Consider the following 20,991-nt stretch of genomic DNA (forward strand, 5'->3'; position numbering starts at 1 on the left):
GCCATGCTGGGTGGGTGTGCTACCAGGCTGCTCTTGCTGGGTAAGTACCAGCCACCAGGGAGTCACTCTCAGCCCGCTCGAACACCCTGCTGGCTTGGATTCCAGCCCCCACCAGTGTGAAATATTCAGGCGGGTTGGGTAAACAGCAGAGATGAGTAGACATTTTGCACAATCATCCTAGTTTATATTAGAAGGAGATCTAAATGTGTTTTGAGCATCCTTACCGCATCCCACCAGCCTCTCTCTGACTTCCCAAACTTCCCAACTCTAAAATAAGTATCAGTAGAGAAGCCTCATGCAGGTGTGGCTTTCGACATGTGCGGTTTCTACCCTGTTGCCTATTGTTTGCTTTTTCTGTCCCGTCAGGTTCACATGATAACTTACAACAGTTTTAATGTCAAAACAAATATCAGCATGTTTTTCACTGATGTATTTCTGAATTAAAATTTTAAAACCTTTTGTCAGCAAGAATAATAAAATACCGAGTGGACTTCAAATCAGGTATGACATTTTTATGTGCGAAGTCTTGAAACAGAAATCTCCAACGTGCCAGTTAGGTTCCATAAGTATAACGACCCTGCGAAGAGGAAAGGTTTCCCATTTCACTGGGTGTGAGAGGGGTTGAGTCTGCAAGGTGACAATTAGTGTGGGTGTCACCCTGCCAGATCATGGAGCCCAGTAACAACCCATGTACACAATGCATTTTTTATTCCAAATTCATAGATATTTAAAGTTTTAAGCCAAAACAAACAAAAGTTAATCTTCTCATTCTATATAATCTTTCTATTAACTTGGCAAATTTCAATTAAGTTTAACTCTCTGTCCATTCATTTCTGACCCTCAGAATCCCAGCTGCAAATTTTTATCTCCAAACACTCCCCCTATTGATCTACTAAGTAGGTTAATTCTTGAGCTTTAGAGTGGCCACTGCAAGTATCACAGGCACTGATACACTAGTATTTTTACTGAAATTATATTTGTACAGTAAGGGAACAAATGCAGAAAACAATGTTCTCGACTGCTGCATAAAAACTACCTCAAAATTTAGTGACTCAACATAAGAAGAGCTTATTCTCTCTTCCTTTTTTGTGGGCCAATAATTCAGGAACGGCTTGGCTGGGAAGTTCCTGAAGTTCTTATGAGGTTGCAGCTTTATGTTTCCTGCAGCCTCAGTCATCTGAAGGCTTGACTAGGATTGGAAGCACTAGTCCGAGATGGCTTGCTCACATGGCAAGCAAGCTGCTGCTGGCAGTGAGGTCCCATTTCCTCTACATATGGACGCCCCTCCAGTAGACTGCTTGAGGTTCCTCATGGCCTAGGGGCTGGCTGCCTCAGAGCCAGTGATCCAAGAGACCAATGTAAAGGCCTCTAATGCCTTTTATTACTAGGCCTTGAAAGTCACAGACACACTCTCACTTCTGCAGTGTTCTGTTTGTCACACAAGTCAGCACTGATTCAGTGTGGGAGGGAACCCCACAGGGTATGAATAGCGGGAGGTGATGTATGGCTATCTTGGAGGTCAGTTACCATAGTTTGCCCTCTGGAACACAAAGATTCATGTCTCTTCCACATGAAAAAGTACACTTACTTCCTCCAAAGGCCCTTTAAAGCTTCCTTCCATTAGAGGGTCTGCTCAGAATCCAGCAACTCATCATCTGAGTCAAGTTCATACCAACATGAAGCTCCTAGGGAATTCTAAGAACAAAGAAAGGTATTTAAATACAGCTTTTCATCTGAAGACCTGTCAACAAGTTTTGTGCCACCCACACACTCAACATACCATGGTCAGATAGGCATAGAGCAACCACTTTAGACTTTCTGATTCAAAAGGGGGAAATAAGAGGTACACAGAAGGAAACTTGTCCACAGCAGTTCTAAATTCCAGTCAGGTGCATGTTGGTAATTCTTGAATTAGGGCTCACTCCTAATATTTCCTGGAAGTGTTTCTTCATGGGTCTTGGCTCTGCCCTCTGGCTCACAGTTCTACCTCTCTGATCCATGCTTCCTTTTAATATAAAAAGTAGCCTGTGTTTATAGCTGCATCATTTCCTGCCTGTAGAAGTTTAGGGTCTAAAGACACAGTTTCCTTCTGTACCATCTCTGTCTCTTTCAGGCCAAGCTGATGGTGTTACCACAAGTACGGCTATATTATAAATCTGTGGGTTTCCTATGAATGTTATGCTGTTTTAAGCAAAAGTCACATCTAGAATCTGATGAAGATAAGCTTTTATTTTATTTTATTTTATTTTATTTTATTTTTTATTTTATTTTATTTTATTTTATTTTTATTTTATTTTATTTTATTTTATTTTATTTTATTTTATTTTTTTATTTTTTATTTTATTTTATTTTATTTTATTTTTATTTTATTTTATTTTATTTTATTTTATTTTATTTTATTTTTTTTTTTTATTTTATATTGGACTTCTGCTGGCATGCTAAGGGAAAAATGCCCTTAACATTGTTAACTCAGAGGATCTGTAAGACATACCAATAAGCTGTCTAGCAGTTCTTTAGTCTGAATGAATGGGTCTTTGAGGCACCACCTAATACATTTTGGAGGTCTTAAGGTGGATATCACAGTCACACTGCATTGCCATCTTTACATTATGTCTTATTGGTAGTTGATTTTTGCCCACAGGTGACTTTAATTTTTGCATTGTTGGCCATCTGGAGAGACTAGAATTGAGAAAATACTTTATTTTCAAATCCATAAAGTCCTGCTTTCTTCGTATATAATGGTTTTTCTTTAGTTTTTCTCTCTTCTTTTTCCCCTTTTACTATAAGTAGAAGATGTTCATAATTCTCTGCCTGAAATGTCCTTAGCTAGGTTACCCAATTCATTAAGTATAATGTCCTTCCCATATTATCACGATGTTATTAAACTTTCTACTACAGCATAGCCAGGATCCAGTTTTCTCTCATTCCCAATCACATTTATTCCTCACTTACCTTTAAGCCATTACTGACAACCTCCTCAAGAGCCATCAGGCTTCTGCTCACAGTCCTTGTGAGGCCTGTCCAACTTACTTGTACATCCCAGTCCCTAGGTTACTGTCACATCTGTAGGTTTTTGTTACAATTCCCTCCCAAATTTATTACTAAGTATTCATTATTGCATAAACAAATCACCCCAAAATTTAATAGCTGGAAACCATGATTTATTATATCTCGTGGGCTTTTCCAGAAGACTGCTCATGGAATGATCAGTTAGCAGTCTCAGAGACCAAGCTGGATACTAGCATCAGAAGTCACACACAGCCACCACTTCATAGTTATCCACTGACCAGAATCAGTGCTAATTCAGGGTAGAAGGAGACTAGGAAAGGGTGTGAATACCAAAGGCAAGGATTAATGGGCTTCCTCTTGGAAATGTTAAAGATAATGCAAGGAAAGGAAAAAAAGAAAAAAAAACTAAATTTTTAATCGATATATAGTAGTTTGTCCTATAATTATCTTTGCTAGAATGTATCCCCTGTAGAAAAGTGAAAGGACTTGACAGTTTCAAACTCCAGAATTTATCAGGAACATTGTTATGAGTGACTGATGAAGTCTTGTTTTATGAACTTAACTATGTCCAATTCATAGTGATCTGTGTGTTATGCAGCTGCGTTGCTTCAGAGAAGGTCTTGTTCTCACAAATAGATCGACTCATTTTGAAATATTTCAAAGCTACTGTGGATATTTAGAGACTCCCAAGTACTCAAAAAACAGAACCAAATGATCGTCTTGTTAAGAGTAGTCAATAAAGTTACAGCTGGATGTTTTCTCTCTGCTAAGTTTAGACATTATACTCCATTCAATTTTATCTTGATTAAACAGATTGAAAATCATATGTATGCATACAGCTAGTCTAAATGGGCCATTTATCTAAGATCAGCAGTTTTCTGAGGAGACTAACTTAATGCAAATGAAAAAAAATGTGACTTAGGGAAAAATATATACATGCCATATGTTTGACAATGGAAGTAGAACCTTATATATATATATTTTTTTTTAAGTCAAGATAGTAATTTAAGTAGAATCCTGTTTTTACAAAGTACTGTGTTGATGGAAAATGATAGACAGCTCTGTGATTAACTCTTAAAGGGAATTCAAATGATAATTACTAGACTTTAATTATCATAACCCATTAATAATGGAAGAAATGTTTCTATTGTCCTAAACTGCTATTACTAGTCAAATAGGACGTTTTTTAAAAAAAATCACTTAATGGTCAATATTTTGGAAAAGTTTTCTATTGGAAATTTACTTTTATCAACTTAATGACATGTCTTGATTGCAACCCATTCTGTATAATTTTTTTTCTGTAGCCATATTAGACTGAAATGAATATGTTTAATAACTTCAGAATTTTAAGCAGACAAACTAGTACGGTTTAGATCTGCTCTGGTAGATAAATTTGGTGTGAGGAACAATATGAAAAATAGATGCTGGGACGCCTGGGTGGCTCAGTCGGTTAAGCGTCTGCCTTCGGCTCAGGTCATGATCCCAGTGCCCTGGGATCGAGTCCCGCATCGGGTTCCTTGCTCGGTGGGGAACCTGCTTCTCTCTCTGCCTGCAGCTCCCCCTGCTTGTACCCTTGCTCACTCTCTCTCTCGCCCACGCTCTCTCTCTCTAACAAATGGATAAAATCTTAAAAAAAAAAAAAAGTAGATGCTTTTTGAGACTTTCTGGAGATACTTAATGAGTTAGAGAAATATTTTTTTCCTGTGGCTTACAGATTTAATACACATACTAAGAATTATGCATTTTTCTATTAAAAAGGCATAATTTAAGTAATTGGTGTTGCTATTTTAAAGTTATTTTGCAATAAAATTTTTAATATCTGATTTTAAACTTAATATATGTATCTTCTATTCTCTAATAATTAAAACCTCTAGTATTTACTCTTTTTTTCTTGTCTTGTTATTCATTCTCTTTTTAGTTTCATTTCTTATCATTTATGCTCCCTATACTGTAGTAGATATATAAGATGGATATTCAGAGGAGGGTAGCTGAGCCTTCTGCCTAAATTTCTTTCTTTATAATGTTTCTCTGGACTTTATAAATTGAGAAATCATTTGTAATGCAAATATCTCTTTGGATTGAGTTAGACATTAATCCATAAAAGAAATCCACCATAATCGATAACAGTTTAGCTTCTTGACATCTGAATAACAGGGCTCTAGGGAATTAAGAAAATAGAAGTAAATATTGAAGGCATAAAAGGAAGGTGATGGGATAGTTGGGAAAGGTCTAAAGTTTTATGTTTTAATCTCTGAAGAGAGAGTCAGGTGAGGAAATGTTGGAGTGAGCCTTCAAGAGCAGAGGGACAGAGCAATGTGACAGACTGAGAAAGAAAATGTCACAGAGAAAACACGAGGAATGGTAGACCCCAGAAACAAACATTCACCTAGGTTCAACCCTCCCTTCTTCTCCAGAAATAATACTGCTTTCTCAAAAGATTCCATTCTTCTACATTGAACACTACATCAACAAGGATCAACGAGACAGGATGGCTGTGGTCAGGGAAGACACCTGGAGGAATTTTAGTGAAGCATGCTGTACATAGAATGTAACTTTCCCACTTCTTCTCTCTCACAGGTTTTCTGAACCAGATGAATAACTCCAGTCACTCTGTCCTTCAGCCTTCATTCCAAGGATGCATGCAGCTCATTCAAGTGGATGACCAACTGGTAAATTTATATGAAGTGGCACAGAGGAGGCCAGGGAGTTTTGCCAATGTCAGCATCGACATGTGCGCCATTATAGACAGGTATGCAGTCATTTTGTCCTACCTCAAATTGTCCAAACTTTCTGAATTCATGCTTTTGTTGTGGAACAAGAGAAACACGCACACACGCCGTATAAGAGGTAAGGTGGGAGGAGCCATTTGTCATGCTTACGCATGTGTGTGATTTTGGCGGTGATGTTTATATCAGGAACTGGATATATATGGTAGAACAGTCTGTGATGTCACACCAATCTCCCTCAGTGAATGTGAGCATTATGCAGTTAATTTTGCAAGCAACAGCTGAGTTATAAAGGAACTCAGTTTATTTTAAATTTTGCTTCCTATGCCCACAAGCAGAAATGTCCCTTCTCTCCTTGTCTTGGTCACAACTCACCCTCAGCATATTTTCCCCTCTGAAGCCCTCTCCTGAAGGAAAAGCTTTTAAAAATGCTGGCAGGCAGTATGGGAATTTACTGAAACAGAATATTTAATGTAATTGAGTCTGATTACAAAATATACATACTGAAATACTACAAAATCTAATTTGTATTCATTTTTGCAAATCTGGGGAGGAGCTTTTTTTATAAAAACTTAGTTGACTTCTCACAGAGTAGAAAGATACAATTCTTACATGAAATATTACATCATTACATACACTAACCTTAATATACTTCTTAAAAGTGCCTTTCATTCCACCATGAAAAGTAGTTTGAGATATTTCATCCATAAACAAACTATATCTGACTTTGTGTTGAATTTAACCTGGTGAATTTAGGTGATTTTCTAAACTCTATTCAAATCTTTCATGAGAGGGCTATCTTACTCTGAAAAATAATTTTATTAATTTTATATTTTGGAAGATGAAAGTTTCAGAAGTCTCAGTCTGCTCCCAACCAAGTATAGACTTTCAGTCTCTATTACTCTTATTTCATTTAAGAGGAAATTCTTAGGAAAGTCATTCAAAGACATAAAGTGAATCTTAAAAAGATGCAAAATCATCTATAATAAAGTAAGTTTGCTTCCATATAATCTCAATAAAATTATATCCATGTGAATGGTAAATTACAGTTTAAATGATGGCTATAGAATGTAACTTTTCTAAGCCTTAATATGTTTATAATAAGACTTGATGACATAGCATAGTTCTTATTTCTATTACATATTTGCAAATACTCATCCTGTTGGCCTAAACAATTTATATTTAAACAGAACAGTAAACAATTTTAATGGAAATATATTCCTAATTTTTTGAACCAGCAGTAATGCAATAGCTATTATTTCTGCCTAAAGCAAGTGGTAGCAATAATCAGAAAAACTGGAAGATGAATGTTTTAAGACCATATTTCTGATACTTGATATTTATCTATAAATTTTTATTAATTGTTTTCCATACAGGAAGATTTTCCTTTTTAGTAATAGGTATACAGCATATTGAGTTATTTTAATACCTTGTCCATTTTCCATGTCAGTAGCTTTAATGATATAATAATTTCTGTCAATAACACCCAAGTTAGTTCATTTGGCTTTTGTAAACAGGCTAGATTTTATGGTGATGTTGCTGTTTCACTTTGAACAGCATGTATCCTGGACATTATATTTAAATTGTTTGCTACCAAAGAAATATGGGTAAGAGGCTGAGACTTTAATCTCCTTCACAGGGAGAACAGTGAGTGCAATAAGGCTGCCTGGCATTACTTCCATGGAGGGAGTAGGTGCTAAATTGGCCCCAAAAGAATGAATGGGGTTTTTGTAAATGAAGAGAATGGAAAAATGGCATTTCTAATGAGAAGAACAATGCCAGGAAAGATGAAGAATAGGGAATACAGATTTCAATTTTTGGCAGATACAGGAATATACAAAACATTTTTTTGACAAAATGGGTCAGTCCCATTGTCCGTATTGCCAAGCATCCTGTAGCTTATCCTCCAGGATGATAACCCAATAGAGTGACTATGGGGATGTCATCACCTCTGACAAATCATGCAATTCTGAAGTCCGTTAGAGAATCCATTTTCTGCTTGTTCTATTTTTTGAAGGAAATGACTTTTTTTTCTAAATTGATGTGTAATTGACATATAACAATATATTAGTTTTGGGTGTAAAACATAATAAATGGATATTTATCACAAAATGATCATCAGGGCAACAGCTTATGTACAGTAATTACCAATATGTGAAAAAACTTATTTTTTATTTACCTAAAATGTTTCCAGTTTAGAATCTTAATCTGTGAAGTGTTATATTTTTGTATATATGATATAAGACTGTATTCACCTTATTCCAACCATTGAGGAGCTCATTGATGAGTTCACCCTTACTCTGTGTCTTTCCATGTGAGAGCACCAGTGGTTTTAGCTTGTCTTCATGTAACAGTGATCCACCAGATAACATTGATACATTCCCAGTCCATCTCTGGTTTGATGTTTTCCCTCTAACTAAAACTTTGCAACTGCCCGATATCTGTCATTTTATTTTCAAACCATCTAAAATTTTCTTTAAGTAAGCCTGCACTGGCTCTTTCTTACTATGCTCCTTTCAGATTTCAGTGTGATTGATTTGAGAGCTATTTTTGAAAAAAAAAAAAAAAGGATAAATGAGAATATAGGGTAAAAAAAAAAATAGAAAAACTACCACAGGCACAATTTTTATGAAATGTTTGGAGATGATAAGGAGCAGCTGCAATGATTTGATGAGTAGAACTTAGAGAAATCGTTTGGGGAAGATGATTGTAAAGGGGTGTTGCTCTGTGTCATAGTGGAATACCCCGTGATTTGAACTTATTTCTTTCTGTGTGTGTGGATTTACATGTGGCTTGTTTTATTTACTTGTTTGTTTTCAGAGCACAGCAATGAATCAAGAAAAGAGCGAGCATGCCAAGCTGTAGAATTATTCATTCAATAGTATTTTCTGAGTATATCCATGGTGCCAGGCACTGTTCTAAGCACATAGAATACATCATTGAACAAAATAGACAAAGATCCTTGTACTTGTAAAGCTCACATTCTGAGGAAAAAGGAAGAAGAACAAATGTAATTAATAAGCAAATATTATAGTAAGAAGAAATAAGTTCTGTGAAATAAAAAGTATGGCAAATCCAGGAGGACTGGCATTCTAAGAGATTGAGGTGTTGGGCTGCAGTCTAAATGGGTTGGTCGGAGTTAGTCTTATTGAAAAGATGATATTAATTCAAGACCTAAAAGAGATAATAGAATTTGCCAATTGTGTTGACGAGAGAATAGTCAGTACAGGGAGAACAGTGAGTGCAACAAGGCTGCCTGGCATGATCTAGGATCGGCCTGGGGCCAGGATGGCAAATTTGGAAGGATGAGTAGAGTTTTGGGAGAGGAGGCCAGAGCAGTTCTAGAGGCTGGGTCTTGGAGACCTATGTGTTATTTTAACAATTGGGTTTTTATCCTGAGGGAATGAAGGAGTCATTGCAGGTTTCTAAGTAGAGCGATGACATAATCTAGCTTACTGATTAAAAGGATAACTCTGGCTGTGGGAGGAGGAAAGGTAGAAGCAAGGAGTCTATTATAGTAATCCAGGTGAGAGGCGCTAGTAGCCTAAAACCAGGGTGCTAGCATAAGAGGTAGTGAGATGTAGTCAGTTCTGAATATATTTAGAAAGTAGAGTTAATAGGTTTCTTGATGGATTAAATATTAGAGTTAGAGGATAAACCCAAATTATTTAGTATAAGCAACTGGAAGGAAGGAGTTGCCCTCTCCCAATGGGAAGACTAGTGGTAGAGAAGATTGGTCAAGGGTTGAGGAAAACTATCAGGAATTTAGTGTTGAAATTTGTGCTGGACATAAGTGGACATATCAAGAAGGCAGCTGGATACATGTAAGTAAGAAGCATGTATCTGCAGATTACACAATAAAATGCTGTGTCTGATGAAATCTCATGTCTGCCTGTTGAGGGCCTCTGGTTTCTTTAACTGTATTCCCTGAACAGCCATAGACCTGGAAGGGGAGAACATGAATAGTGGGCAGGAAGCCTCTTCCAACATTGGAAGCCTGTAACTTTACTCTTTGAAGGATACCCTGCTCTTAGGAGGACCTTCATCAAACCCTCAGTTGCTGGAATATTCTCTGAAAATGATAAAATATCTAGCAGATAACTTCTTTGTTTCTCCTGGATGATTGTCACCTTTTATCTGTTCCTAGTGCCCTTATTTTGTTGACCCCTTGTGGCAAATGTCTTCAGGTGCCCACTCAACTCCTGTTCTCAACCCACTTTTCTCTAACCTCTTTGTAGGTGTGAGCATCTGAGAGCCAAAAACCTACCAGACACTCCTAGAGCTAACTAAAGTTGGACATCACAAAGGTGGGCTTGGGCGGGGGGCAGTTAGGGAAGGCAATTGGGAGTGAGCCTTGGAAGGTCCTGGCAGGTGTTGGTCAAATTTGCTGATTAGGGGAGTTGCAGTAACAGATCGTGGAACTTGTGAATCCGTGTGGAGTTACTGTTTGATTAGCTTGCCTGTGATTCTTATCTAGGACAAGGTGGTGTTAGAATATTTTGAGCTTATGTAGGTGGTGTTCATGACTGGTCTGGCAAAATTTACCTGTTTTGTGAGTAATGTTAATAATACAGTCCGTCTGGCTTGTTGTGATATTTATTTGTTTACTTATTTATTTATTTATTTATTTTTATTATGTTCAGTTAGCCACTGTATAGTACATAATTAGTCCTTGATGCAGTGTTCAACGATTCATTAGTTAAGTAGTTGTGATTTCTGTATCAATTGTCAGGCCACCCTCATAGCTTAGCTCCAGAGAGATGTTTTTTCTTTGTCGTAGGCAGGAATGATGATGTGACACAGTCCTGGCTAATGAGCGGTAAGTAGAAGTCCGCTGTGGTATTTTTGAGGAAGCTTTTAGTTTCTTGATCCACGTGTCACTCCTTCTGTTCCACTGTCCTTGTTCAGAGGCCTGGAGCTGTATGGTCCAGAACACCAGAACTCAAATGAGCCAGAGTCAGCAAACACCTTGACTCCTTTTTTAAGTGAAGAGAAGCATTTCCTGTTTATTTAAGTCACTGTGAGTCAAGTTTTATTCTTCTTGGAGCCAGAAGCATCTGCCTTTTCCCTATCCTCCAGTCTAAAATCAACCAGTACATTTTTTTTTTTTAACCAGAACACAGAGGAACAAATTCCCAAGTATGGAAATGGCTTTGAAAGAAAAAATGGTAAATTTATTTTAGGATATATTAAGTTGCATGCCAGTGATGTCCCCCAGAGATTGAACTTTGGGGACCAAATGGCCATTTAAAGGCCAAAGCACATTTATATTGTTAGAATCAGCAATGGGTAGAAAAACCAGTAAAAGTAGTTCATTAGAATTAGAATCTTCTTTACCTTTCCTGTAACCTCCCTTGTAAATATAGTAAGAAACAAAACCAGTAACCATTCTGGATAGCACAGAGAGTGGAAAAGGAAGGGTAAATGTCCCAACTTAACCACAGCCTACAAAATTACCCCTTGAGAAACTGAATAGACTGAATCCTATTTTTGAGTTAGTAATTAAGTCTTCATTATATTTTTGGATGGAAGTGCGTAATCATAGACCCAGTTTTTATTTTTTAGTTCAATGCTTTCTTTTCAAGAACATCTACCCAGTTTGATTTTTTTTTCCTTGAGAGAAAAGAATAAGTATATATATATTTTTTATAAGAGCACTTAAATGAGGATTGGATAGATACAGTGTCTGTCTCAAAACTGACCTGACTCTGTTGGAAAGGTGAACGGCAAATAAGTAGATTCATACTATCAGTTCAGAAGGAGATCATGAGTTTCTATAAAAGCAGGTTTAAAATTTTCAGTCCTAACTTAGATGAAGAACACGTGTAACATTTTTTATCTTCCAAAATAAATCTTCATTTGCTCATTAGCTCCCATTTCCACACAGTAGCAGAAAAAAATAAATATTTGAAAACATACTTTTGGAAATCCTAATAACTTTATATGTATATTATATATTCTATGCATATATAATAACCAATCAATCTGGGATTCAAACTTAATCAAAAGTCAAACTCCCTTTTTGGGCTATTGTCCATTTTGAGTGGCCTTGACCCCTCCAGCAAGACTCTTGGTTCAGGGCCAAACAATTTACTTAACCTGGGGTCTGTTCACAAGCTCTACTCCAATTCCTTCTGGGCTCCCCTGCGGGTCTCCAGCCTGCTGAGTGTCCAGGAGTCAGCCTCTGTCCCAGCTGCCCCCTGCTCTGGCAGTCATTTCTGCTGGCCTTGCCTTAGCTGCTGCTGGGCTCATGTTCTGGGATCTGTGTGACATGATCGCTCTTCCCAGTTTGTCTGGGACTGGTACATTTAGCACTGAGAACTGAGTGCCAGGAGAAACGCCTCAGTTCTGGGTAAAGCAGGATGGCTGGTCACTCAAGATGTGTGCACCCTCTGCCCGCCTTCTCCAGCTTCCCTTTTTCTTGTCTGCCAGCCATCTAAACATTTTAATACACCTCGTAGAGACATGCTGTGATTTCTAGATCTCTTGCAAACTGCATAGGAGCCGAAATGAATGATGGCCTGTGTGAACGGGTAGGGTGTTCGGTGAGGACAGCTACAGTAGGCCCCCCTCTCCCTCAGTTTGTCATGCCTCCATATCTACTCTACAGCACCCGCCTCAGGCTGACATGAGGCCTCTATAAATCAGATTCCCAAAGGCTGAAAGCAAGGCACAAGCCACCAGTGTCATAGGATTCTAAGTCTCTTGAGATTCATTCAGTCAGCAAATATGGAAGATCACATCGAGCAGTGAACATTCCCTCCTGAGACCAATGCTGAGGTGGGGAGGGGGAGGGTCATTGATCAGAACTTAAATTGTCTTAATACTTTGGGTACCTCTTTTTTTTTTTTTTTTTTTTTTGCTTTCAAAGACCTAGCTCTTTCAAACCAAAAGCCTCTTTGTTTTAGACTACCTTGTCAAAACTGAATCCACATGGCTGCTAACTTTTTGTTCCAGTCCAGAGTCCAGAGGTGCATGCTCCTAGCACACCCCTCGCCCCATGACAGTGTCCTTAATCTTCTGAGTGGGCAGCCACAGCACAAGAAGAATTTCATGGAAAATACACAAAACCAGAACTTTGAATTGAAATATCTAAAAACTGTGTCCACCACAGGAAAGGGAAGGCCTGTCTCACAAACATGGACATTTCTGTAGTGACAACATCTATGCCAGTCTTTCTTTCTCTTTCACTTGGATCTTGCTAACTGCAAACTGCTAGCCTCTGGGTCTAACACCTTTCCACACATTTCCAGGCTGACCGGTCCCTTCTGTTCTTCCTTAAGAGATGTTCTATTGTGCTTCGTGTACATTAGGAGACATTTTCTCTTTTACCCTTAGGGTCTTCTCCAGCTGCAGGCTTCTGCAGGCTTACTTTTACTTCATGGTAATTATGCACAAGGGGTAAGGGAGACAGAAAGCCTCTCAGGTGAACTACACTATTCAGAACATTGTGCCTGGCTAAATTTTGGCCGCTTTGTGACTGAGCTCATCAAACTCCAAAGGGGCAAAGAGCAGATTGGCTGGAACTCATTTTGGGAGAACTGCAGCCAATAAGCAATTTTTCAGGTGTGAAGCTGGATTTCCTTTTAGGGGAAACGTCCTAAGGAGAAGAGTTATTCAGCGTCCTAAAACCATATCACCAGATCAAAATAAACAGAAAAAAGAGGAGTCACATAATCCAGCTTTATTTTCTTATATGACAGTTCATGTTGTGATTCTTTATTGTAGATATGTCTGTCTCTTCACCTTATCTCCGGGCATTCCCCATCTTGGATTTCATTGATTTTATATTCCTGTTGATACTTACACATTTAAGCCATGGTCTTCTACCTAGCACAAAAACATAAGCTCAGTGACCGGAAAGTATCACACACCCAGGTGAAACCGTGTTCAAGCCACTTGTCTCTCTGAAGTGGTTTCAAAGTGATTTTATTTTTAAGTACAAATAGAGTACTTGAGTGACAAAACTTACTTAAAAAATAAAGTACAGTAGTGAAATGCCAGAGGAGATAACTCTCCCAGGAGAAAAAGGAGAAGAAAAAAGTTGAATTAACCATTTTAAGATTCAACAGCACCCTTATTCTTCTTTGATGTATTGCATGTATTAGGACAAAAGAAACTATATTTACTTTTGGCGTGACATATAGCTGCTGTGCTTTGACATTTAAATCCCAAGGAAGGCCTAGTGCATGAAAGTAATGTCAGAAAGCAGTTATGTGTTTGAAGATAAGCAAAAAGGAAAAAGAGAAATAATTTTAACATGTAACTAAATCAACTACAGAGAGATTGAAATGAGTCATTAAATTTTGTGTTTAGCTTTGGATATTAGATTACCTGAAAAATAAAAACAAAAGCAAGTGATTAAAAATATATATTTAAAACATCTGTCTTAACAATATTTTCTTCTTAAGATAATGCTTTTGTCAATTACTTAGATGTATTACAAAATTTATATGGATTTCTGAGAATTCATTCAACTGCCCTCCCCTTAAACCAACTTTACAGTTAATAGACACTCCCTATTCTCTTTGTAAAATACCAAGGATGATACCTATATCCTAGTGGATGAAGAGTTTTTTGAGCTAGTAGTTAAGGCTACCATCTTTCATCTGTTGTACATTCCCCCATGTTGTGTGGGAATCCATTGTTCATTCCCATATATGTTAATGCAAGTCATACTTGTTTTTGCAATAACTTGGTTTGATTAAGTACTAAATGCATTTTCAAACGAGTAGAGACAAAAAGAAATAATTTCCATTAAAACCAAACTAAAAGGTTTTAGAAAAACAAGTAGCTAAAAACAAACAAAACCGTCAGTGTACGTATGGACAAGCCAACTGTAGAAATTTGCAGAGATTCCCTGGTTACTTCAGTTTTCCCTGCACTTTAAGAAATCAAAACTAAAAGTTGAGGGTGATGCTTTATGTCTGGCACTTGTTCTTTAGAAAGACTGGTGTATCAGAATTGTAGAATTCCAATCAGTGGGCCCAGAGCAATTCACTCTGGCAAGTGACTCACTGAATTTACATGATGGGGGGGGGGGGTTAAGTTAAATTAAAATTGTTCAAAAAAATAATAAAAATAAATTAAAATTGTTAAGGTATGTATCCTTTTAATGGTTTCTTTACTTCAGTAAGCTCAACATGTTTAAGACTTCTACTGTTCTCTAATCTGGAAAAAATGAAATTAGAATTCACTTTTTTTTCTTTTGCTTTCTTCATTCCAACTAATGGAAAGGGTGGGGAGAGAGAGGGGAAAGGAGAATGGGAGGAAGGAAGTGAGCAAGGAGGGTAGGAGGGAGGAAAGCAGGAGCTAAGCAGGAGGGAGACAGGAGGGAGGAAGGAAGAAGGGAGGTAAAACTGTGAAGTCATATTGCTCTCTAGGAGGTTGATATGGGACATTTTCTTTACTTTCATTAAAACAAATTGGAGGTAAACATTAAAGACTGTTGTCTATTTTTTATAGGAGTTTAAAAATGGCATTTTCTTTGAAAATTTTCCTTTGCTATTTAAATTATCCATAACCCGAGAAGAAGGAGAAAGGAGTCAGATTTTTCTATGCCAGAAAAAAAGTTTTATTAAGACTTGGGACTTGCCATCATTTTTAGTTTACTTGCTAATTGAACAGAAGTACTTCCTCTCTCTATGGTTGCTTCCGTCCTACCTGAAACCAGTTTCAAAAGGGCAACAAGCTTAGCTTTTTAGATAACATTGCCTAAAATTCTGTGATGCACCCATTGCCGTATTAGAGATAAATACTTCTTTATCATCTGTGTCTATGAATTCATTGAGGAACTTATTAGAGTCTGAATCTCATTTTGTTTACCAAATTCTGCTTACATCAAAAAGAATGTTACATGAGCAGGGAGGAACACGGCTGGAAGGGGAGGGGAAAGTGTGTGTGTTTGTTTGGAATGTGGTTGAAGAGTGAATCTGTAATAAATTTTAACAAATAAAATGCAATATCTGAAAAGGGTTCTTAATTACTAAATAGATTGATTTAAATAGATTTGCCCACAGTTGTGATAAGGATAAACTCTAAGTACCACACAGCATTTGTTTCTAGGACTAATTTTGTTTGCCTTTAACAAGTGCTGCCTTTAAACTTTTAGTCCAGTGGTTTCCTGATCTTTGGTTGTTTGGCAGAGTCCCAAAAAGACTTCATCAACAAGAAAATTATTTTTGTGGACACACTACTGTGAAGACTTTCTCTGGGCAAATGAATGTGACACGAAAGTGAATTCTTATTTCTGTTTCTTGAAGGTTTAAGCATTCCAAAATTAAGGGGGAAAGAAAAACCTTTGCAGTTTTCAAGAGTGCCATTTCTGAAGGTAGATAGACATTCCACACACAAAGAGGCACATGGTTGCTTTCATGTGGTTGTTCTAGTGTATTAACTCAAGAGACATTTCTTAATCTCCTGAGTAGGTCAAAGCATTGCTACTGGTCTACCCAATGAGAAAACCAAAAGATACAAAGTAGAATCTCTCTTCACAAGGAATATACTAATTTAGCCATGGGACTAGGAAACATTCATAACATTTGTTTAAAAAACTATATTAAGAAGCATGAGCTTCTGGATCACTACAGAGAATGGTTTCTAAGGGAAATTAATGAACGGAGGACCGCTGGGGGCTGCGGTGGCTGATGGAGCCTTCAGAGAACACGTCAAACTTTAGAGGAACAGTAGCCTCATGATAAGAAAGAAAGGCAAAGAACATGCCAGGTGAACGCAGATGAGCAGAAGTGCAGAGACACAGATGGCCATGTCATATTTCTGACATGAAAGTGACTGTTGAGACTAAATGGTGTAGGGGGTCATTCATTCATTCATTCATTCATTCACCCTTTCATTCCATAGTTGTTCATTGATTACCTACCATGGGCCAGGGATAGTTTTAGTTTTGATGAATAAAACATAACCTTCAGGACCTTACATCCTTAGTAAAAGAGACAGACGTAAAAACAAAACAACAACAACAAAAAAATACACAATTATTGAAAAACAACTGAGAAAGTATGCACAAGGGATGGCAGCTCTAATTCTGCCTGGGATTTCCAATGAGGATGGAGGAGACTGCACAGAGGAGCAGTTCACACCTACACCGGAAGGACATTCCAGCTAGATGGGAAGCACATGCAAAAGGCCATGGGTGTGAGGAACACAGAGACTTGCAGGGAACTCACATAGTTACCATAGTGTCCTCCAGAGACTGGCAGCTATTAGGATGAGACTAGAAATTTAGTGTGACAATCTGAGGCTAGAAATTTAGGGAGAACCTATTGGAAAAAAGTCGGCTACATGTTTTTTTAATTTATCCTCTGGGCAATTAAGGAACTATTGAAGGATTTACAGGGAAATAAATTTTGCATCATTGACATTTGCTCTGATGATCTGAGCAAAGGTGGTGAGAGCCTGAACTATTGGTGTAGTGATAGAAATGGATGGAAAGGGGTAAATCCAAGGTGTTACAGGATTTGGAGTAAGCTCATTAGATGTGGAGGTCAAGAGGGTATGGGTGGGAAAAAGAAACTGGTTTCCGGGTGAGAAAGGCTTGCGTGGAAGACTGAGTTACCTTCACAAATCCCTGAACAGTGTCTTACTTGAGTATTTTTTTTTTAGCAGTGGGTATATCAGTTAGAGTAAAGTTCTGTTGGGATCTAGAAAATGGTGAGAATTAGTAGCAATTGAGCATTTGAGGGAGGTCAAAGAGAGAAAGTTAAAAGAAGAAAAGCAAAGCTGGGCTCGAAGCACAGGTAATGACAGTGGAATAAAGAGGGAGATGGGGAAGACTGAAGCTAAACTGTCCCAGTATGCAGTCACTAGTCAAATGGGGCTTCTGGGCACCAAAACAGAGACCGCTTCTAATTGATCTGAGCTGTACATGTAAAACACACCCTAGATTATGAATAACTTAGTACAGATAAAGGAATATAAAATATCTCAATAATTTTAATTGATTTCATTTTGTATTAAATATATTATTAAAATTAATATCACTTCTTTCTCTTTACTTTTTAAATGCAGTTATCACAAAATTTAAAACTACATATGGTATGTGGCTCCCATGGCATTTCTGTTGGACAGTGCTCATCTAGAATCTCTAGATACTTTGCAGCCAGAAAGGGCTCTCCAGCTCCTGTGTTGGTCTTTTCCAAAGGTGACTTCAAAGATTCATGCAACTTCTGATAAGACTCAATAAGTTATCCTTTAGAATGATTTCTTTTCAGAGATAATGGGGATTCCCAGAAGGTCTGGGAAACTGGCATCATTCTGAAATTCACAGTCCCTTTTAATTAGTTCGAAGTTTCCTTAAGCCCTAAATCTGCTTGCAATACCATCTCTAGAGAAAATCTTTACGGACTTAGAAGCCAGATGTGTTGGTTTTCTCCTGAATATTAATTCCCTATTCATTAAAAATAAAATAAAAAAGTTTTCAATGAAAAAAAAGAGGCCTAAATTAAGTAGACAATATTTTAGTTGAGCACAAGTTAGAACTTCTTGGTTCAAAGCTTAATTTTCTCCCGCTAAAATATCTGCATTCATTCAAATGTTTATGTGTCAATATCCATGAAGTAAAAGGTTGGGTCTCAATTAGAAATTGCTTTCATCTTCTAGGAACAAAGATCCAATTTCAGTTTTTTAGACAAATCTGAAATTTCTTATTTTACATGTAAGATATCTGATATAGACAACCCAAGCTTGCCTGGTGACTCTCAGAAGCAGAGATCCAGACTCTAACATTTTGCTCCAATTTCCTTAGTTCATGGTTTCCGTTCTCCTAGTCACAAAACAGCTGCTAGAACTCCAGGTATTTTATCTGCTTTTCATGAAGAATGTAGGAGGGCCCACTTTCCCTTTTAAATAAGTCTTCTCAGAAGTTCCATGCAACACTTTCACCTTCATCTTACTGGCCAGTTTGAGTCATGACTGAATGAGTTGCAAGATAGAATGGGATTTCTAGTCTCTTACTCTGCGTAGTTACGTGCCTACTAAAACTTGGGGGTGCGTTATTGAGGTGGAAGAGGGCAGTTTGTGATGGGATAAACAAATAGCAGTTTGAAAGCCTTGTTGATACCTCAAAAACATTTAAAGTATGCTTCCAGGAAAAAAAAAATTGAGGCAGCATTTATCTAATTTATTCATTATATATTTTATATTTTTCTTCCAACTATTCAAAAATAAATATATTCATGAAGCTTCATCGTTAGGCAGTAGATATTCTGGGTTATTCAAGGATGAATGAGATACAGCCTTTGTCTTCAAGGATTTTGTAATAGAGTGGCAGAGGTAGGTATAAATTCTAGTTTTTGTACTGATTGTGTAATTCTCCTATTTGAAATTCATCAGTAATTGCTCATTGTCCTTAGGGAAAAGACCCAGATCTTTAAAAGTAGTGGGTGAGCTCTTCTGGTCTGGCGCTCACCTCCCTCTGCAGCTCCATCTTACACCACCCTCCTCCACACCCTGCGGCCACACTGCCTTTGGTCGATGCCTGGAGTATTCTCTTGGTGGCCCCTGCCTGTGCTGTGCCCTGGGTCTAGAGTTGCTCCACTCCCACCACTCATCACCTCTCCTTTTCCTTCCTCTCCTTCTGATTAATTCAAAGATAACTTCCCCAGAGAGGCCATCCCAGGCCCTCTAAAACTGGATCAGATTCTTTTAAACTTCTTTAAAATCACACATTCAAGACTGTGAGTACATCTCTACCTCCTCTTCTAGACGTTAAACTTTGTAAGAATGGGAAACAGACCTGAGCTTGATCCCCATTCTGACTGCAGTGCCTAATACAGGGCCTGACTTGTGATATGCTCTCAACACATACTTTTTGATAGAATAGATGAATGAGTCTGGTAGTAATGTGCTAACAGGAAGGCTTTGAAAGTACAAAGAAGGAAAAGGGTAAAATATCAGATGGAGGAATTCAGCAATGTTTTATGAAAGAAATGGGATTAAAACTGACCCTGCAAGGACAGAAGAGCTAGCATCAGATGATAAGGTGCAAGGCTATCTTGGGAATAATGGACAATTTAAACCAAGGCATGTGATATGGCTGAAGTGGAACTTGCCACAGATTCTCAGAATGCTGGAAAAAATTCTAAGAAAGAACGGATGTCTTAGTGCATAGTCCACAGAAGCCACTAACTTCTAGAATGGATGTCTTAGTGCATAGTCCACAGAAGCCACTAACTTCTAGAATGGATGTCTTAGTGCATAGTCCACAGAAGCCACTAACTTCTAGAATGGATGTCTTAGTGCATAGTCCACAGAAGCCACTAACTTCTAGAATGGATGTCTTAGTGCATAGTCCACAGAAGCCACTAACTTCTAGAATGGATGTCTTAGTGCATAGTCCACAGAAGCCACTAACTTCTAGAACGGATGTCTTAGTGCATAGTCCACAGAAGCCACTAACTTCTAGAACGGATGTCTTAGTGCATAGTCCACAGAAGCCACTAACTTCTAGAACGGATGTCTTAGTGCATAGTCCACAGAAGCCACTAACTTCTAGAATGGATGTCTTAGTGCATAGTCCACAGAAGCCACTAACTTCTAGAATGGATGTCTTAGTGCATAGTCCACAGAAGCCACTAACTTCTAGAACGGATGTCTTAGTGCATAGTCCACAGAAGCCACTAACTTCTAGAATGGATGTCTTAGTGCATAGTCCACAGAAGCCACTAACTTCTAGAATGGATGTCTTAGTGCATAGTCCACAGAAGCCACTAACTTCTAGAACGGATGTCTTAGTGCATAGTCCACAGAAGCCACTAACTTCTAGAACGGATGTCTTAGTGCATAGTCCACAGAAGCCACTAACTTCTAGAACGGATGTCTTAGTGCATAGTCCACAGAAGCCACTAACTTCTAGAACGGATGTCTTAGTGCATAGTCCACAGAAGCCACTAACTTCTAGAATGGATGTCTTAGTGCATAGTCCACAGAAGCCACTAACTTCTAGAATGGATGTCTTAGTGCATAGTCCACAGAAGCCACTAACTTCTAGAATGGATGTCTTAGTACATAGTCCACAGAAGCCACTAACTTCTAGAATGGATGTCTTAGTGCATAGTCCACAGAAGCCACTAACTTCTAGAATGTGTGCACGTGCTTGTTTGTAACTGTATATATCCCAGAAGAAGGGGGTCACCAGATGTTACTCATTGGAAGGAAAGATTTTGTAGTCAAGAGTGTACAGAAATGCAGGGGGAGAGTGGTCAAGGTGAGAAGGAGCTGGTTCCAGTACAACAGTGCC

At 38.0% G+C, this 20,991-nt stretch overlaps 1 protein-coding gene across 2 annotated transcripts in view; it reads left to right on the forward strand.

Annotated features, from left to right (window-relative positions):
* The window catches only part of CNTNAP2 (contactin associated protein 2), a 2,031,041-nt gene that overhangs the window by 1,201,621 nt on the left and 808,429 nt on the right, over window positions 1-20,991 (forward strand). For both annotated transcript variants that reach the window (XM_027574309.2, XM_027574310.1), the window contains exon 10: window positions 5,587-5,758. In XM_027574309.2, the coding sequence (XP_027430110.1) occupies window positions 5,587-5,758 (172 nt within the window). The remainder of the gene's footprint in view (window positions 1-5,586; window positions 5,759-20,991) is intronic.

Source organism: Zalophus californianus, chromosome 12, assembly GCF_009762305.2.
Source record: "Zalophus californianus isolate mZalCal1 chromosome 12, mZalCal1.pri.v2, whole genome shotgun sequence".
In the NCBI taxonomy this organism is placed as follows: domain Eukaryota; kingdom Metazoa; phylum Chordata; class Mammalia; order Carnivora; family Otariidae; genus Zalophus; species Zalophus californianus.